At 37.7% G+C, this 16094-nt stretch overlaps 1 protein-coding gene across 1 annotated transcript; it reads left to right on the top strand.

Annotated features, from left to right (window-relative positions):
- The first annotated feature begins 15449 nt into the window (after positions 1-15449).
- On the top strand, positions 15450-15865 carry LOC101534899 (SS18-like protein 2). The gene is given in 3 exon segments (XM_036495124.2): positions 15450-15480; positions 15483-15506; positions 15509-15865. Coding segments are annotated over 3 exon segments (246 nt in total). The 3' UTR covers positions 15700-15865.
- The last annotated feature ends 229 nt before the right edge of the window (positions 15866-16094 follow it).

Here is a 16094-nt window from a genome sequence, read left to right on the forward strand (position 1 = left end):
TTTGAGGGGGGAAAGTCTTGCAAATTAGTAGATTTTTGTAGGAAATGCTAGTTTTGAATGAAGTCCCAGTACCAGGGGATCCTGCCACCCACTTTGGAGACCCAAATGGAGCACCAGGCTCTTGGTTTCAGCCTGGCTTATACCTGACCTATGTCTGACCATTGCAGCCATTTGACGAGTGACCTACAGGATGGACAATCTTTATTTCTCTGTCTGCCCCTCTGCTTTCAAATAAGAAAGTAAGTAAACATTTTTAGAAGCATTGAGAGATGAATTTGGAGAAATAGTAGTTTGAAAATTGCTTTAGGTGGTCAGAATTGTTTTACTTGTAAATCAATCAGGGAATTTATATTGTATTCTCTTACAGATTCAGGAACTGTTGGGTTTTTCCTGTGTTTTTCACTGATGTCATTCCAACCTACCTGGACCAGGAAGTTGAAGAATATTAAACAATACTGTCATAAAATAATTTTAAATAGAATGGAGATCACTACTTTAAAATCAGCAAAATTGAAATGTGTGTTATATTATGGAAAAACACGTGACTGGATCAGATATTTTAGGAAGTTATAAAGTTAAAAGGATTAATTTTAACACTGCTGTATTTAAGAGAAAAAGATGTTATTAACAACTCTGTTACATTTAGAAGACAAGCTTCTATTCTGCAAACTTGATTATAAAGTTTAGTCACTCTGAAAGTCATTAATGTTTATGATTACTTGCATTTTATTTGCAAGTAGTCAGACTATGCTCTCTTTCTCTCTAAAACTTTATGAGCCTACTCATTTATATTAGACAGAAGATCATGAAGCCAAACAATTGAGAAAGATAGATTTGCTGAAAGTCATTAATGTTTATGATCACTTGCATTTTATTTGCAAGGAGTAGTCAGTCTATTCTCTCTCTCTGAAACTTTATGAGCCTACTCATTTATATTAGATAGAAGGTCATGAAGCCAAACACTGAGATAGATTTGAAAGACTAAATTCTTTAGATTTCTGATGATTGAACTTATCTTGTAGCTTTTCACACTCAACCACCAGCTGAATACAAAAATCTGACCTGCTGAAAAATTGGAAAACTGCATGGGAATATGATAGCTAATGGGAGTCCACTATTTGCCACTGGGCTAACACCTGACCTGGTTATGGTTTGCTCACATAAGTGAGTTTTAATGGCACAGTTTGAAAATGACCAGCACAAACTATGTGTTCAGATGCCTTGGTTTCAAGCCCATCTCAGCATTCTACTTTCAGTTGGACCATTTGGGGAAGTTATGTAATTTCACTAAGTCTCCTAAAATTGTTCTGATAATTAAGTGGGATGATTATTCTGTAACACTTATTTAGGGTCTTTTTTCTTGAGTAGAGAAAAAGGGAGTGAGCACTGTGAGAAGTATTTAGTTCATAAATTGGTCTTATTGAAAATAATAAAAAATAAATATTTGAAGTTCTTATTGAAAATAATAATAAGTATTTGAAGCGCTTGGCCACTAACAGCATTTTTAAAAAATTTTATACTTATTATACTGTATGATGTAGCTTTTAAGGGTCAAGGCTCAAGATAAGTTAGAAACCAACAAAATGGGCCTGGCACAGTAGCCTTGTGGCTAATGTCCTCACCTTGCATGCATGAGGATCTCATATGTGCTCTGGTTCTAATCCCTGTGACCCTGCTTCCCATCCAGCTCCAGGTTAAGATACCTCTGGGACCAGTGTGATAACCTAACAGCTAAAGTCCTTGCTTTGCATCTGCCAAGCATTCTATATGGGCACCACTAATTCTGGCTGCTCCACTCCCATCCGGCTCCCTGCTTGCAGTCTGGGAAAGCAGTAGAGAACGGCCCAGAGCCTTGGGACCCTGCATTTGCTTGGGAGATCTGGAAGAAGCTCCTGGTTTCTGGCTTCAGATGGACTCAGCTCCAGCCACTGCGGTCACTTGGGAAGTAACCAGTGGATAGAACTAGCAGACAGAAGATCTTTCTGTCTCTCCTTCTCTCCGTAAATCCAACTTTCCAAAACATAAAATAAATCTTCAAAAAAAGACACCTCTCAGGGCAAGCACATCCCATGTCAGGATGCTTGGGTTCAAGTCCTAACTCTGCTCCACATTTCAGTGTCTTCCCCAGGAGGCATCAGGTGATGGCGCAAGTAACCAAGTCTCTATAAGCCACTCAGAAGGACATGACTGTGTTTCAGGCTCCTGGCTTCAACCTGATCCAGCCCTGGTGTAGCAGGAACTTTTGGCACTGAGAGGGTCCTGAGATTTCTATCCATCTTCAGAGGTGTCCAGTATTTTGTGAGCTCACCAGGAAAAAATTAAACTTGACAACACTGAGTTTTTAAAAAATATTTATTTATTAAAAATATTCATTTATTGACTTTCTTATTGGAAAGTCAAATATATAGAGAGGAGGAGAGACAGAGAGGAAGATCTTGTGTCTGTTGATTCACTCCCTAGGTGACTGCAATGGCCAGAATTGAGCTGATCCAAAGCCAAGAGTCTCTTACGGGTCTCCCACACAGATGCAGAGTTCCAAGGTTTTGCGTTGTCCTCGACTGGTTTCCTAGGTTACAGGCAGGAAGCTGGTTGAGAAGCAGGGCTGCAGACACTAGGGCCCACATGACATCCTGGTGCGTGCAAGGTGAGGACTTTAGCCACTAGGCTACTGTGCGGGGCCAGCACTGAGATTTTGAAAAACCTAAACAAAGCCAGTGGGTTCTGAAGTCTGATCTTTGTCTTGTTGCTTGGATTGGTGATGAAACAGAGTTGAACTTATGAGCCTCTCAGGAAAATGAAGATATTTGTGTGGGAAAGTATGCAAAATATGATAATCCTTTGGTTTCTTGTTCTTACAAAATATAGCTGTCTTTCTCAGACAGCACCAACATTAGTCTTGACCTAAACATTCTTTTTAAAATACATCACTGAATCCATTTAAAGTTCCCAAATGTGCTATTCAGAAAAAGAGAACAGTTGTTACAACCAAATAAAGAGTTCTCAGATACCTCCATTATTGACAGGATATGGATAGATAGGAACATTATAGTGTTTAAACAATGTGTTGTGTTGGAGAGAGGGAGATGAGTGACTTCTGTAACAAAACAAGTGATTTTCTAGTTAATGTTCATGGATTTCTATTTTTCCTTAGTGTCCTATCTGTAATCTACCCTGTGATTTGATACATTCCTATAATTATTTGCTGATCCCATTTAGTCAAGTATGAGCTACCAGAATGTGGAACTTTGGGTGTGATCTTTGTTTAAGTTTGCAGAATATTAAAAAAGGAAAACAAAGGAGATTACTCTTTAAAAGGAAATATCAAATAATAAATGTAGAAAAAATTAGAGATTTTGTAAATGACCATTCTCCAACCAAAATAATAGCAATAGGCTAAGGAAAATAAGTGGAAACTAAAACTATTTGGTGTTAAGATGTTGCTGGTGATAGACAAGGACAGGCAACGGGCCTTCCTAAGAATTTCACAGCTCTGGTATAATAAAGCCAACAACCTCTCAGAATAATCAAGACCACTGAGTAACCCCCTTGGAACATTCTTCCCCACAGCAGGGTCTAAGTCTCTATGCCAGGGCACTTAGGTAGTGTGCCAGCAAAGAGAGGTGTGCTTTCCCCTCCTTCTCTTCCCCACACCACACACACACAGAGGTGGGAAAATGAAACATTTATCTCACCCGTCTTCCCCATCTCATGCCACCCTCTCCATCCTATTTAGAATCAGAGGCCCAAGTAGGTATGTAATCCCTCACCTTTGTAATAAATACTAAAATAAAAAATATGTTGCTGGGAACAGTGTAATTACCCTCAAAGAATTAACCACACATTCACCATAAATTCCCTAGAAAATAAAAAGTTCCCTTACCCACTGGAGAAATTGGCAGAACCAACCTTGAACAATTGATAGAAATCGATACCAAGAGTAATTGTGCCAATCGCCTCTTTCTCTTCTTGGTTCATAGAACTTTCTTCAGGTATGAACGCTTGGTGAGTCGATGTCAAGATTTCTAACTGGAATTTCTTCTTCCCTTCCGTTCTCATCCCCATCCTTTGGGTCTTGTTTTTACTTTTCTTCATCAGGCTGAGATTTCAGGGGGCAGAGCTCAGGGATTCGGTTACTTACAGATGAGACAGAAAATACTAGGAGTAAGGAAAATGGAGTACTAATATGAAAAAGAAGAAATCTTGAAATAAGTTTTGAGATATTACATTAAAATTGGAGATATCTGTATAAATTTATTATTTAAATCTACATCTCAACAAATGATAGATACAAGTGAAATTAAACGTGCGTGGTTGTAGACACGACTGTGTATCCACATACTGACACACATGTTTCCTAGCTCCACTAATAAGTAAAGAAATCTCTTTAGTCCCCAAATCTAATTTTCTAGAAATTATTTTTCATTAAAGAACCCAGTTGTCCTTGGAAAAAAGACTATCCCTAGAGCTGGTGTAGGACTGTTTTATTGAGCCACAGAATAAGGAAAAAGCAAAAACAATTAGAACAGAATACAGAAATCAGTGTGGAATGTCACTGGCAAAATGTGAAGCAATTTGTACAGCAAAATTAATGAGGTGAGGTCTGACTTCTGCTTCTCTGAGAAGCTGATGTGTGATAGACAAATCACAGCTGTACATTTCAAGTAGTTCAGGCAGACTCCTGCCTCTGCAGCCTTAACTAGTTCCATGCAGTGAGAAGAGCGAAGATCATGCTTAAGACAGAAAGGGGAGGTACCAAGACAGAGATGGTACTGGGAAGTGTGGTCAAAAATCAAATTGAGATTTAGTAAAGTTTCAGAATATAAAATCAGACATGAAGAATGTATGCATTAACAACCAATTTGCTAATAACAAATGAAGAAAATAAGCCACAAAAAAGTACATGAAATTCTCCTACAATGAAACTTGTGGAACACTCCAAAATGAAATCATTGAGAATGTTGTTCACAGACACACACACACACACACACACACACACACACACACACACGGTTCTTAAAATAGGCATTCAACCCAAAGAAATCAATCAATTCAATACATATCGAAAGTATCAATAATGTTCTTCACCAAAACAGGAAACACTGTCTTAAAAATCATTTGGAGTCACAATAGACCCAGAATATTTGAATCAATTCTGAGGAAAATAACTAAATGAAACCAGAATCATCAACAAATCTAACTTCAAAGCATATGGTAAAGCTATACAACCTCAAAATGTGAAGACCTGAAATTACGAAATTCTAGAAGAAACCACAGGGAAAACTCTGGAAGATGTAGTAGGCAAAGATGTTTTGGACATGACCTCAAAGCCAAAGGCAATAAAAACAAGAATAGACAATTGGGACACGATCAAACTAAGATGCTTTTGAACAGCTGATGAAACAAAAAAGTATTTAAAAAATGGACATAATGGGAGAAAATACTTGTAAGCTGGTTATTTGACAAAGGATTAACATCCAGAATATATAATGAAATCAAAACTCAATAAGCAAAACAAACAAACAAGCAAGCACAAAATCTGATCACATTAAAAGGTGGGCAAAAGATCTGAATAGATATTTCACAAAAGAAGAAATACAAAGGGCCAAAAATAGATAAACATTCTCAGTCTTACTACCCATCTAGGAAATACAAGTCAAAACCATAATGAGTTACTATACTACCTCATCCCAGCCAGAATGGCTACTTTCAAACAGGGAGGAAGTAACAAATGTTGCCTAGAATGTAGATGATGGAAAATTCAGTACAGTGCTGTTGCAAATATAAATTGTTTATGCTTATTATGGAAAACAGCATAAAGATTTCTCTAGGGGTGGGCACAATAGCTCAACTGTCTAATCCTCCACCTCCAAGCGCTGGTATCCGATATGGGCACCAGGTGGTGTCCTGGTTGCTCCACTTCTCATCCACAGTCACATGCCTGTGACTTAGGAAGGCAATAAAGGATATCCCAAGGCCTTGGGACCTTGCACTCACATGGGAGACCCAGAAAAAGTTTCAGGTTCCTGGCTTTGGAATGGCTCAGCTTAGGCCATTGCAGCCATTTGGGAAGTAAACCAGTAAATAGAGGATCTTTCTCTGTGTCTCACTCTATTTTTTTTTGTAAATCTGCTCTTCCCTTGAAAAGCAATAAGTCTTAAAAACAGAGACATTTCTTTAAAAACTGAAAATTGAATTACCACACAATCCAAAACTCTGACTTCTTAATTTTCCAAAAGAAATTAAGTAATTCTATCAAAGAGATAATTGTATCATCATGTCTATGTTGGCGTGTTTGTCACTGAAAAGACATGAACTCAAACAAGCAAGGTGCCCATACTAGATTAATGGATAAAAAATGTGATTTGTATATATATGTATGTATTTGTATATACATATATATATAATTTGGTTATAAGGAAAACAATAAAGTGCTATTATCTGAAGCAGATTAATGGAAGTGAAGAATATTATATTAAGTGAAATTAAGCAGACATTAAAAGTAAATACCACCCGTTCTTTCCCATAGTGAAAGCTGAAAAACACTCAGTTGGAACATGGATCAATCTCCAGAGGCTGAAAGGGTGAGAGGTTAGAGGGAAGTTGGAAAGCATAAAATCTTAGGTGGAGTAAGTTCCTATTGTTACACAGTGGCTTGAGTAGAGTTCACAATAACCTTTACATAAGTGTATTTTGAGCAAATGGGCCAGAGAAGTTCCAAGTGTGCAATCATTAGGAAATAACAAGGAGTGATCAATATTAATTTATTTAATTTGGTTAGTATACACTGTATACATGTCCTGAAATATCACACTAAACTCCATAAATATATACAATTATTGATAATTAAATCTTTTGAATATTTTTAAATGCTTGCTAAATTAAAAATATTTGAAAAAATTGTAAATATGCATGTTTTGTGGAAAGATGCTTTGAAAGCTATCCATAGTTATAATATGCACTTTCTCTTAACTTTTTGAGAATATCTTATATTTATGGATTTCAAAAGGCTTTACACCAAAATAAATTTTTCTTTCAATTCCATTTATCATGCATTTTTGGAAGTATTTCTGTATGTGTGGTATGACATTTTGTGCATTAGAGAAATCTAAATAGGGGCCAGCATTATGGTAGAATGAGTTAAGTCCCCACTTGTGATCCTGACGTCTCATTTGGGTGTTGGTTGGAGTCTCAGCTGCTCCACTTTCGATCCTGCTTCCTGCTAATGCACCTGAGAAAGCAGCAGAAGATGGCCCAAGCCCTTGGGTCCCTATACCCATGTGGAAGACTTGGATGAAGCTCCTGTTTCCTGGCTTTGGCCTGACACAGTCTTGGCTGTTGCAGCCATTTGAGGATGAATCAATGAGTCAACGATATCTCTCCCTCCCTCTGTCCCAAACCCTTTTCTCTGACTGTTAAATAAATAAATCTTTTTTAAAAATTTAAATCTAAATAGTAAACACAACAAAAACAAAGTGTTCTTAGGAGACAGAGAATGCCGAGTGTGGGGAGCCATGCAGTTAGGTCGGATGGCATGGGTGTGTGTTGAGCACTGTTCCTTGGTTAGCAAGGCTACGAGGAGTTTCTAGCAGCGAGGCAAGGCCCGGCAGAATGTCTCTGGTCACCTCATTGCTGCCTCACCCCGTTGTATGGACACTCAATTACCTCTCTGATGTTTCATAGAATTCTCCTGAGGGTGTTGTTTTTCTGCTAATGTGAAGTGATTCCTGTAACTGGTATGACACCTCAAATTGATCAATCATGTTATGATAAAAACATCTTTAGCGACATAAGGCTATGACACACAGCTAAAAGTATACAATAGTACAATTGAGCCCACAATGTCTCCAAACATCCTGTTATGTGCCCACTTTTGTCCTGAAATTTGCCCTAGTATAAGTAATGTTTTCCTTAAGAAATGGCTTGATAATATCTTGCAACTGATGGCAATAATGGAGGTACAAAGAGTTTGTTTACCATGCACCTCGAACTGTTACAACACATGATATGACACATTCTAGTTTCTCACCACAGAAAGCAAAAGTATATGTGGCATCTTCTAAAGGGAAACAAATGTGAACCCCCTCAAAATGGCTTAAAATCTCTATCTTATATTGGCACTTATGTTTAGGGAAAGAAATCAGTTTATAAAAACTTTTGTCTTATATTGGCACTTATATTTAGGGAAAGAAAACAGTTTATATAGATAAAAGGAAGTTTTTTGTAAAGGCCCTCTGTAGATTGGCTGAGCGGCCTTGATCCCTTTCACTGCCCTTTAACAAAAGAACAAAAAACAATTGAATCAGCACTAGGTGAAGGTGATGGTAATTAATGCATGACTTGATTATAAGATTTAGCAAAGAACCTATGTTATATGCTTGTATAAGATCCTTTCACTTATAATCTTTTAATTCTGTATTCTTAATATTTTAATCAATTTTAGTTTGTGTTTAGTAAAAATTGATTTTGAGTATAAAATTAATTTTGAGTATAAGTAAACTACTTCTCACTATGTAACTGCATGTGCTGCCAACCGTGGAATTCCTGGCTTCAGCCAGGTCACTGCAGATTTCAATGAGTAATGGCTTGCCAAAAATGTTTTCTTTAAAGTAAATAATATGTTAGGATTGTTTTTTGTATTCTCTTAACCATGATGTAAAAATGAAACAATTGGATATTGTGCAAAAGTTTGTGATGATTTGTGTATAAATAAAGAAGGCAACTTTTCTGAGTTGTCCATTATGAGCATCAAGCCATAGTGGTCCGTGTCTTATCTCTTCTTCTTATCATCTTGCCGATCCACGCATCCTTTTCAAGCTCTCAGTCAGCCGGAGCAGGTCTCCGGCAACTGAGGGTAATGGAAACATGAAGGTCCACTGGCAGTCATTTCATATGCATCTTGAGTTCTCTTTATCATTACAGATTTCATTAAAATCTAAGAAATAATAAAATGATAATGTGGTCTTCTGCTTTGCTCTATCCCAAAACAACTCTTGGCAGACATGTTGATGATTAGTGAAATTGCTAAATAGCCAGTCACAGTGGTACCAAACAGCAACAAAATGCTCATATAATTCCTGAACCGTACAATCAGCCACTGAATAATTATTGTTTGACTGCGCAGTGTATGTAAACCATGACTAACAAATCCCCTCTGCCCAGACCTTTCATTATATCATGGAAAATGGGTAGCACAGATTGAATCTTTCCACAAACGGTTCACAGAAGAGGATGTACTGGAGTTTCCAATGAGATTCTGAATTATTTAAGTGGTCTAAGTACACAAGAGAAAAGAAGTAATTAGAAATATCCAGATTACTGGCCACTATTAACACCTCTAATGCCTCTTCAGAGACTCTCTTCATGTTATCGTTATTGCTAAAAAGAAAAGTAAGAAATTAAGTAGATTACAGCCAGCAAAGGAATATGGCATTCATACAAGTCCCTATACGGCAACTTCAAAGGAAGCATTTTACCTTATACAGTCACAACCCTTGATTTGCTTAATGAGCATAGCTGCCTATTTGACCTTTACAACTTGTCTTGCCCATTTTGAATCCCTGAGGAAATGAAATGTTTTCTACTTTATAGATTGGCAATATTTTCCCAGTATACTTTCCACAATTTTTACTCTAAGTGTGCCTGAAGTGTGTGTGAGTTTGTGTGTGTGTGTGTGTGTGTGTGTGTGTGAGAGAGAGAGAGAGAGAGAGAGAGAGAGAGAGAGAGAGAGAGAGAGAGAGAGACAAGTCCACTGACCAGTCAGGAAGCTGAGAGGGTGAAGCTTCCTGACCTAACAAGATCAATCTCTTACAAGGAATAATTTATATTTGACATCTCAAAAGTTTGTGTGAAGAACTCAATACTTCGCTTTTTTAATTTTTTGAAAGCCTTAATTTATATTTATATGATTTATATAGCTGCTCCACTTCCAGTCTAACTGCTTGCTGATGTACCTGGGAGAGCAGCAGGTTACCCAAGTTCTTTGGCTGCTGCACCAACGTGGAAAATCCAGAAGAGGCTCTAGGCTCTTGGCTTTATCTGTTATTGTGGCCATTTGGAGAGTGAACCAGCAAATGGAGGATCTCTCTCTCTCTCTTTTCTCTCCTTCTCTTTCTTTCTCCCATGTATGTGTTTCTCAATCTCTCTCTCATCTCTGGCTTTGAAATAAACAAATAATGTTTTTAAAAGGAAGAAATTCACAAGCCACAGAATAAATAAATGCATGAATTATTCGGAGTGCTATGCTAGAGGCTTTGCTGAACTCAGTATCAAAGGGTACGGAGTTTTAACAACTACTATGATCTTAAGATAGAATTTGGGGTAGGTGTTGCAATTCCTGCCCAAAGCTGCAACTAAACCTCAGTAAACTAATAAATCAGAAAAGGCCACCCTGCCAGCTTGTAAGAAACCAAACCCACTGTATGAATTCATAAGAACCCAATGCAAAGGGAGTCTGAGGTTGCATGAAGACAGTTGGCAGAGGCAGGCAACCACCACTCTTTGCTGTGGTGGTGGTCAGCGTGGTTGTTGGCTTGCTTCATGAGAATAGCTTTAGGCCTATGGAGTCTTTCTCCAAGGAAATGTGTCACATCTATTTAGTCAATTCTTTGTCATTACTCAGATTCCTTGCATTTTCTTGTTAGGACAAAGAACAAAGGAATGAATGATTTCCTCTCAGTTAACTATTGTGACACACAAATTCACTCAACATTTATCCAACAAAAGCAATTTACACTTAATTAACTCAGCCACTTTGTTGATCACTATGGTGTTTGTTCTGGCTAGGTCCAGACTCATCTGATTGTGGCTGGGCACTAGGAGTGAGAGAGCACTAGATTAGGTAGACAGCTCTGTGATCCCATGTTAGCAGGGAAAAAAATGTACTTTGTCCATGTAGTCATCCATTTTTCAGTGGGCTATAGCATTTGTTTCCAAGGCACCTTGGCAGGAGTCCAACAGCTAGCACAAAGAGTATAAGTGCCCTAGAGATTTCAGCTCAGAACTGGCTAGCACTTTCTTAGTTTGTTTGCCAAGTTTGGTCAAATCTCATCTAACATGTAAGCCTGGGACCTGCCCCATTGGGTAGTATTCCATATCAAAGCAGTGACTGGAACCCCAAATGCTTTATTTCTGATGGAAGATGGCTCAATTACTTGGTCCTCTGTCATCTACACAGATCGAGACAAGCTTTGAAGATGCTGGCAGGCCATTGTAGCCACTTGGGGTGTGAACCAGTGGGCAGAAGATCTTTTTCTTTTCTTTTTTCTTTTCTTTTCTTTTTCTTTTCTTTTCTTTTCTTTTTTTTTTCTTCCTTCCTTCCTTCCTTCCTTCCTTCCTTCCTTCCTTCCTTCCTTCCTTCCTTCCGATTTATTTATTTTCATTGGAAAGTCAGATATACAGAGAGGAGTCAGATATACAGAGAGGAGGAGAGACAGAGAGGAAGATCTTCTGTCCAATGATTCACTCCCCAAGCGGCTGCAACAGCTGGAGCTGAGCCAATCCGAAGCCAGGAGCCAGGAGCTTCTTCCAGGTTTCCCATGCGGGTGCAGGGTCCCAAAGCTTTGGGCCACACTGGACTGCATTCCCAGGCCATAAGCAGGGAGCTGGATGGGAAGCGGGGCTGCTGGCATTAGACTTGGCGCCCATATGGGATTCCGGGCGTGCAATGGGAGGACTTTAACCACTACTCTGTCGTGGCAGGCCCTCTCTTTTTCTTTCTTTCCATCTCTCTTTGTCATTTTACTTCCCAAATAACAAAAATAAAGCTTAAAATGCAAATTTCATACATTTTTCATTCATTTTCAGTCAGCTAGAGGAATTAGCTGTAAAATCAGGTGACAATAGGTGTCAACACAGGATGATGAAAAGTTATTAAGACATTTATAATACGTCACAGTCATTGTCATCTTTGTAAGGAATAGTTTTTCAGACTGCTCACTCTATATTAATTCACAAATAGTATTACCATTTATTTTGGGGAAAATACTTCTCTTATGTAATACTCTTAGAATTATGTGTTATGATATCTTGTGTCCTTATATAATCTAAATTGGATATTGCAAAGACTAAAGTTTTGCATGGCCAGCTTAAGTGAGGCCTATTGGAGTGAGTCCAGTTGCGGGCACATTCATTTATACAACTCCGAGAGCAAACGTCTCCTTAAGTTCTATACATTGTGCACCATATTTGTTAACCAAGTCTCTTCTCTGGTCCCTAGCAGTCATTCTCCTACTCTATTTTCAGCAGTAGAATATTCCGAAGTTTGGGTTTGGGAACTGTATTTTTTGACATTGCTTCCAGATCTATATAAGTGTGGCAAATATTTAGCAATTGATAAATGCAACATTATATGAAGTTCCTAGGTCATATCTTTTTAAAAAGTGAGGTAAACGCTCTCTCTCTCTTAGGCTCTTCGTTTCCCTGTTGTGTGAGCCATATCTGACTGTATGGACAAGATCGATGCTCCCCAGAAGATGATGGCACAAGAAAACAAAATGAATGGCAGTTCTTGCATGACATAGTAAAAACGATCTTTTATCTCCTTAATTATGACTTACATGAGAGATAACAAAATTTGTATTTATTTTTAATCCACTGGATTTTGGGGTGTTGACTGCTCTATTAATGAAACTTCTCAGATTTACTCTCATTTTAGATCTTTAAATATTATTATTATCCATTACCTAGTTTTGTAAGTATAGATATCAGAAAATAAAGAATAACTGCAGTATGCATCTCTGTGCCCTCATTGAAGAAGATCCTCACTTCGGATTTCAAAGCTCAAGAATGAAAGCAAGCTAGAAAAAGCAATTGGAGCCAATTTGGACGGTAGCGCATTTATGAAATTTTAGGAAGCCATATGACCTGGAACACTTACCTAAGACATGTATTTTGGTCTCTGTCCACTAAAGAGTGGACTTGTCTATGATCTTTTTGACAAATTCCCCTCTTTGTTTATCTTTGCCAAAAATGTTGCTACTTACAGTCTACGCTTCATATTTTGGAAATACTTTCTAGTAATAGGTTTTGTAGTACTGGGATTGTTGGGTCAATGTTCTTGGTTTTGTACTTGTTTTTATGGTCTTTTATATACTTTGCAATGTGATTCCAGAAGCAAAACTGAACAAATTCTTCTATTATACTTGCTTTCTTTATGAGACAGTAATTTAGAACAAGGCAAGGGCATGACTTAATTTTATTTATATAACCTTTTGTAGTAGTAAGTGGCTGTACCCATTCTAATGAAATAATTATGATGTGATCCTTTAGTAAAGATAATTTTCCAACATTAAGCTTTTGGACAAGAGTTTTCTTCTAAAGAAAGAGATAGGCATGTGTAATAGTGTGTGGTATGACTACAGTTGGGAGAGATTGGGATTGTCTAGAAAGAGAAGGTTTGAGTGAAAAAGAAATATGGAGACAAGAGATGTAGCACAAAATGTACAGGGTGTTGCTGCTCAATTGGTTACCTCATTGATTCATAAAGCAAAGGCCTTGAATGTAAAAGATGATGAACTTGAATGTTTCTTTCCCTGTTGTTTCCCACTTAATTTATAGTTCCTGTTGTAAATTAAAACATTATTTCTATGATTGAATATTAAAATCTATTATTCTGCCTTGGAGGTCCAGTTACCATGGAGTACAGATGTGGATTTCAAAAAGCATTTTTTTAAAATCCATTCTATTTCCTCATTTAACTTTGGGAATATCTGTTAAGCATTATGATGAGTTGCTGAAGAACAAAACAGTAGATTTGACCTTGGTCAACTCATTATTTCTTTGTAGCCTTGCCTGTCTCAAAAAGTAGATTAAGTCATTAATCTTCGAATTGAGAATTCTTACTTATGGAGGTTTTGGATTACATAATATTTATTGTTCAAGGATAAATTTTACAGTGTGGGGATTTGATTTACTTATTCAGAGTATAAAAAAATGAAGTCTCTACTAATGAAAAACTTTCCATGAAGGTCAGAGAAACCACATTCTAAGATCATTAGCAATGCTACTCAGTTTGAAGAGTTTATTCTCTTTGATACTCTTTTAATGAAACAATTTAAAACTTAGTTGGAAAGAAAAACAGCATACCATTTTTCTTCTAGGCAGGGAGATTTGTATTTCTTTCCTATGCAGATTTAAACAAAAATTGGTACACTAAATTTTCAAAGACAGGATACTTGAAAATTGGACTTGGGCTTCTTTGCAGAATTTTCAATATTTTGTTTTATTATTTCTATTCCATCAAATCTGAACAGTGATTCCTCATTGTTTAATAACTCAATACTTAATCATTCCCATATGGCAATTTATAGAGCTCCTGTTTTGTTCTAGGCAGTGAATAAAGATGTAAATGGAAGAAATGTCTTAGTTCAAAGTTTTGAGAGACTAGTGAAGGATGGCACACAATAAGCATAAATGCATAAGTGCACTATAAAAAAAAATTGGGCTTTGTGCATTGGCCTAGTTGTTAAATCCTTGCCCTGCATGTGCTGGGATCTCATATGGGTGTGGGTTTGTGGCCCAGCGCTCCACTTCCCACCCATCTCTTTGCTTGTGGCCTGGGAAAGCAGTCGAGGATGACCCAAAGCCTGGGGACCCTGCATCTGTGTGGCAGACTCAGAAGAAGCTCCTGGCTTTGGATTGGCTAGGCTTCGGTTGTTGTGGCCACTTGGGCAGTGAACCAGTAAATGGAAGATCTTTCTCTGTCTCTCCTTCTCTGTAGATCTGCCTTTCCAATAAAAATAATTAATAAAAGAAGAAATCAACTAGGACAAAGAGACAGAAACAGCAAATGCAACTATGCTATATGATCAGATCTTCATTCTTATAGTTTGCATCTCATTTTGTAGGTTAACATAATTTAAGAGTCATAGTAATAATTCCAGGTACTATGTCCTGTGAAGTATCTACTGTATCTAATATCTAATGTGTGCACACATGCATTCATATTTGACCTCATGAAGAATTATTTTGAAAGTGTTACTTGACAACATATGATTTATGAATATGAGACTAAATAAATACGGTTTGCTTTTCAAGATACTGGAAACCCTTTATTTATGAACACATTTTTTTCTTTTAATTGGAAAAGCAGATTTACAGAGAAAAGGAGAGACAGGGAGAACAGTGAGCTGCTGTTTCACTCCCAAAATGGCCACAACAGCCAGTGCTGAGCCAATCTCCAATCAGGAGCCAGAAGCTTCTTCCAGGTCTCCCACCAGGGTGCAGAGTCCCAAAGCTTTGGGCCATCTTTCACTGATTTCCCAGGTCACACGCAGGGACCTGAATGGGAAGTGGAATAGCTGAAACATAAATTGGTACCCGTATGGAATGCTTGGTGCTTGCAGACTGGTTATTAACCAGTTGAGTCACTGAGCCAGCCCCATTTTTTTCTTAAAAGTTTATTTTTAGGCCCCGCGGAGCCACGAAACAGAATGCCTGCCGGGCTCCCCGGCATGTCGGTGGCCGTCGGTCCTGACTGGCTGCGGACAGTGCTGAGATCAGTCAGGAGACATCCAGCGGCTCCTGCAGGAGAATGATCAGCTCATCCGCTGCATGGTGGAGTGCCAGAACAAGGACCGAGCCCACGAGTGCTTCCAGTACCAGCATGTGTTACATAGAAATCTCATTTATCTAGCTACCACTGCAGATGCCAGTCCAGCCAGTACTTCAAAAGATGAATTATCTTCCAGCTGGTTATTGTGAAAAGAAACCAGATATAATCCATCTCCTACAAAATGGACACAAGATCATTACCAATTCAAGTACTCGGAATGTGAACGAAATCCCTGTTGTAAAAATATGAAGAAGGTTACTAACTTAATTATGTTTTCAATGTAAATACTGATTTTCATAATCAAGCAGAACCATCAAGAAAAAAATGTTTATTTGTAAGTATGTATTTGAATTGCTGAACATACTTTCTCAAAGAAACAATATTAAGCACCAGGATATATACATGTTTAATGCCTACTGAATAGTTTGTTAAAATTGAAGAAATGGTTAAAAATAATGCTTATTTATTATGGTATTAGAGTGGAAAATCTAAATAAAGAAATCACATTTTCTTTCCTGAGGGATGGTACTAAGGATATAGGGTT

This window comes from Ochotona princeps, chromosome 7 (assembly GCF_030435755.1).
Source record: "Ochotona princeps isolate mOchPri1 chromosome 7, mOchPri1.hap1, whole genome shotgun sequence".
Classification (NCBI taxonomy): Eukaryota; Metazoa; Chordata; class Mammalia; order Lagomorpha; family Ochotonidae; genus Ochotona; species Ochotona princeps.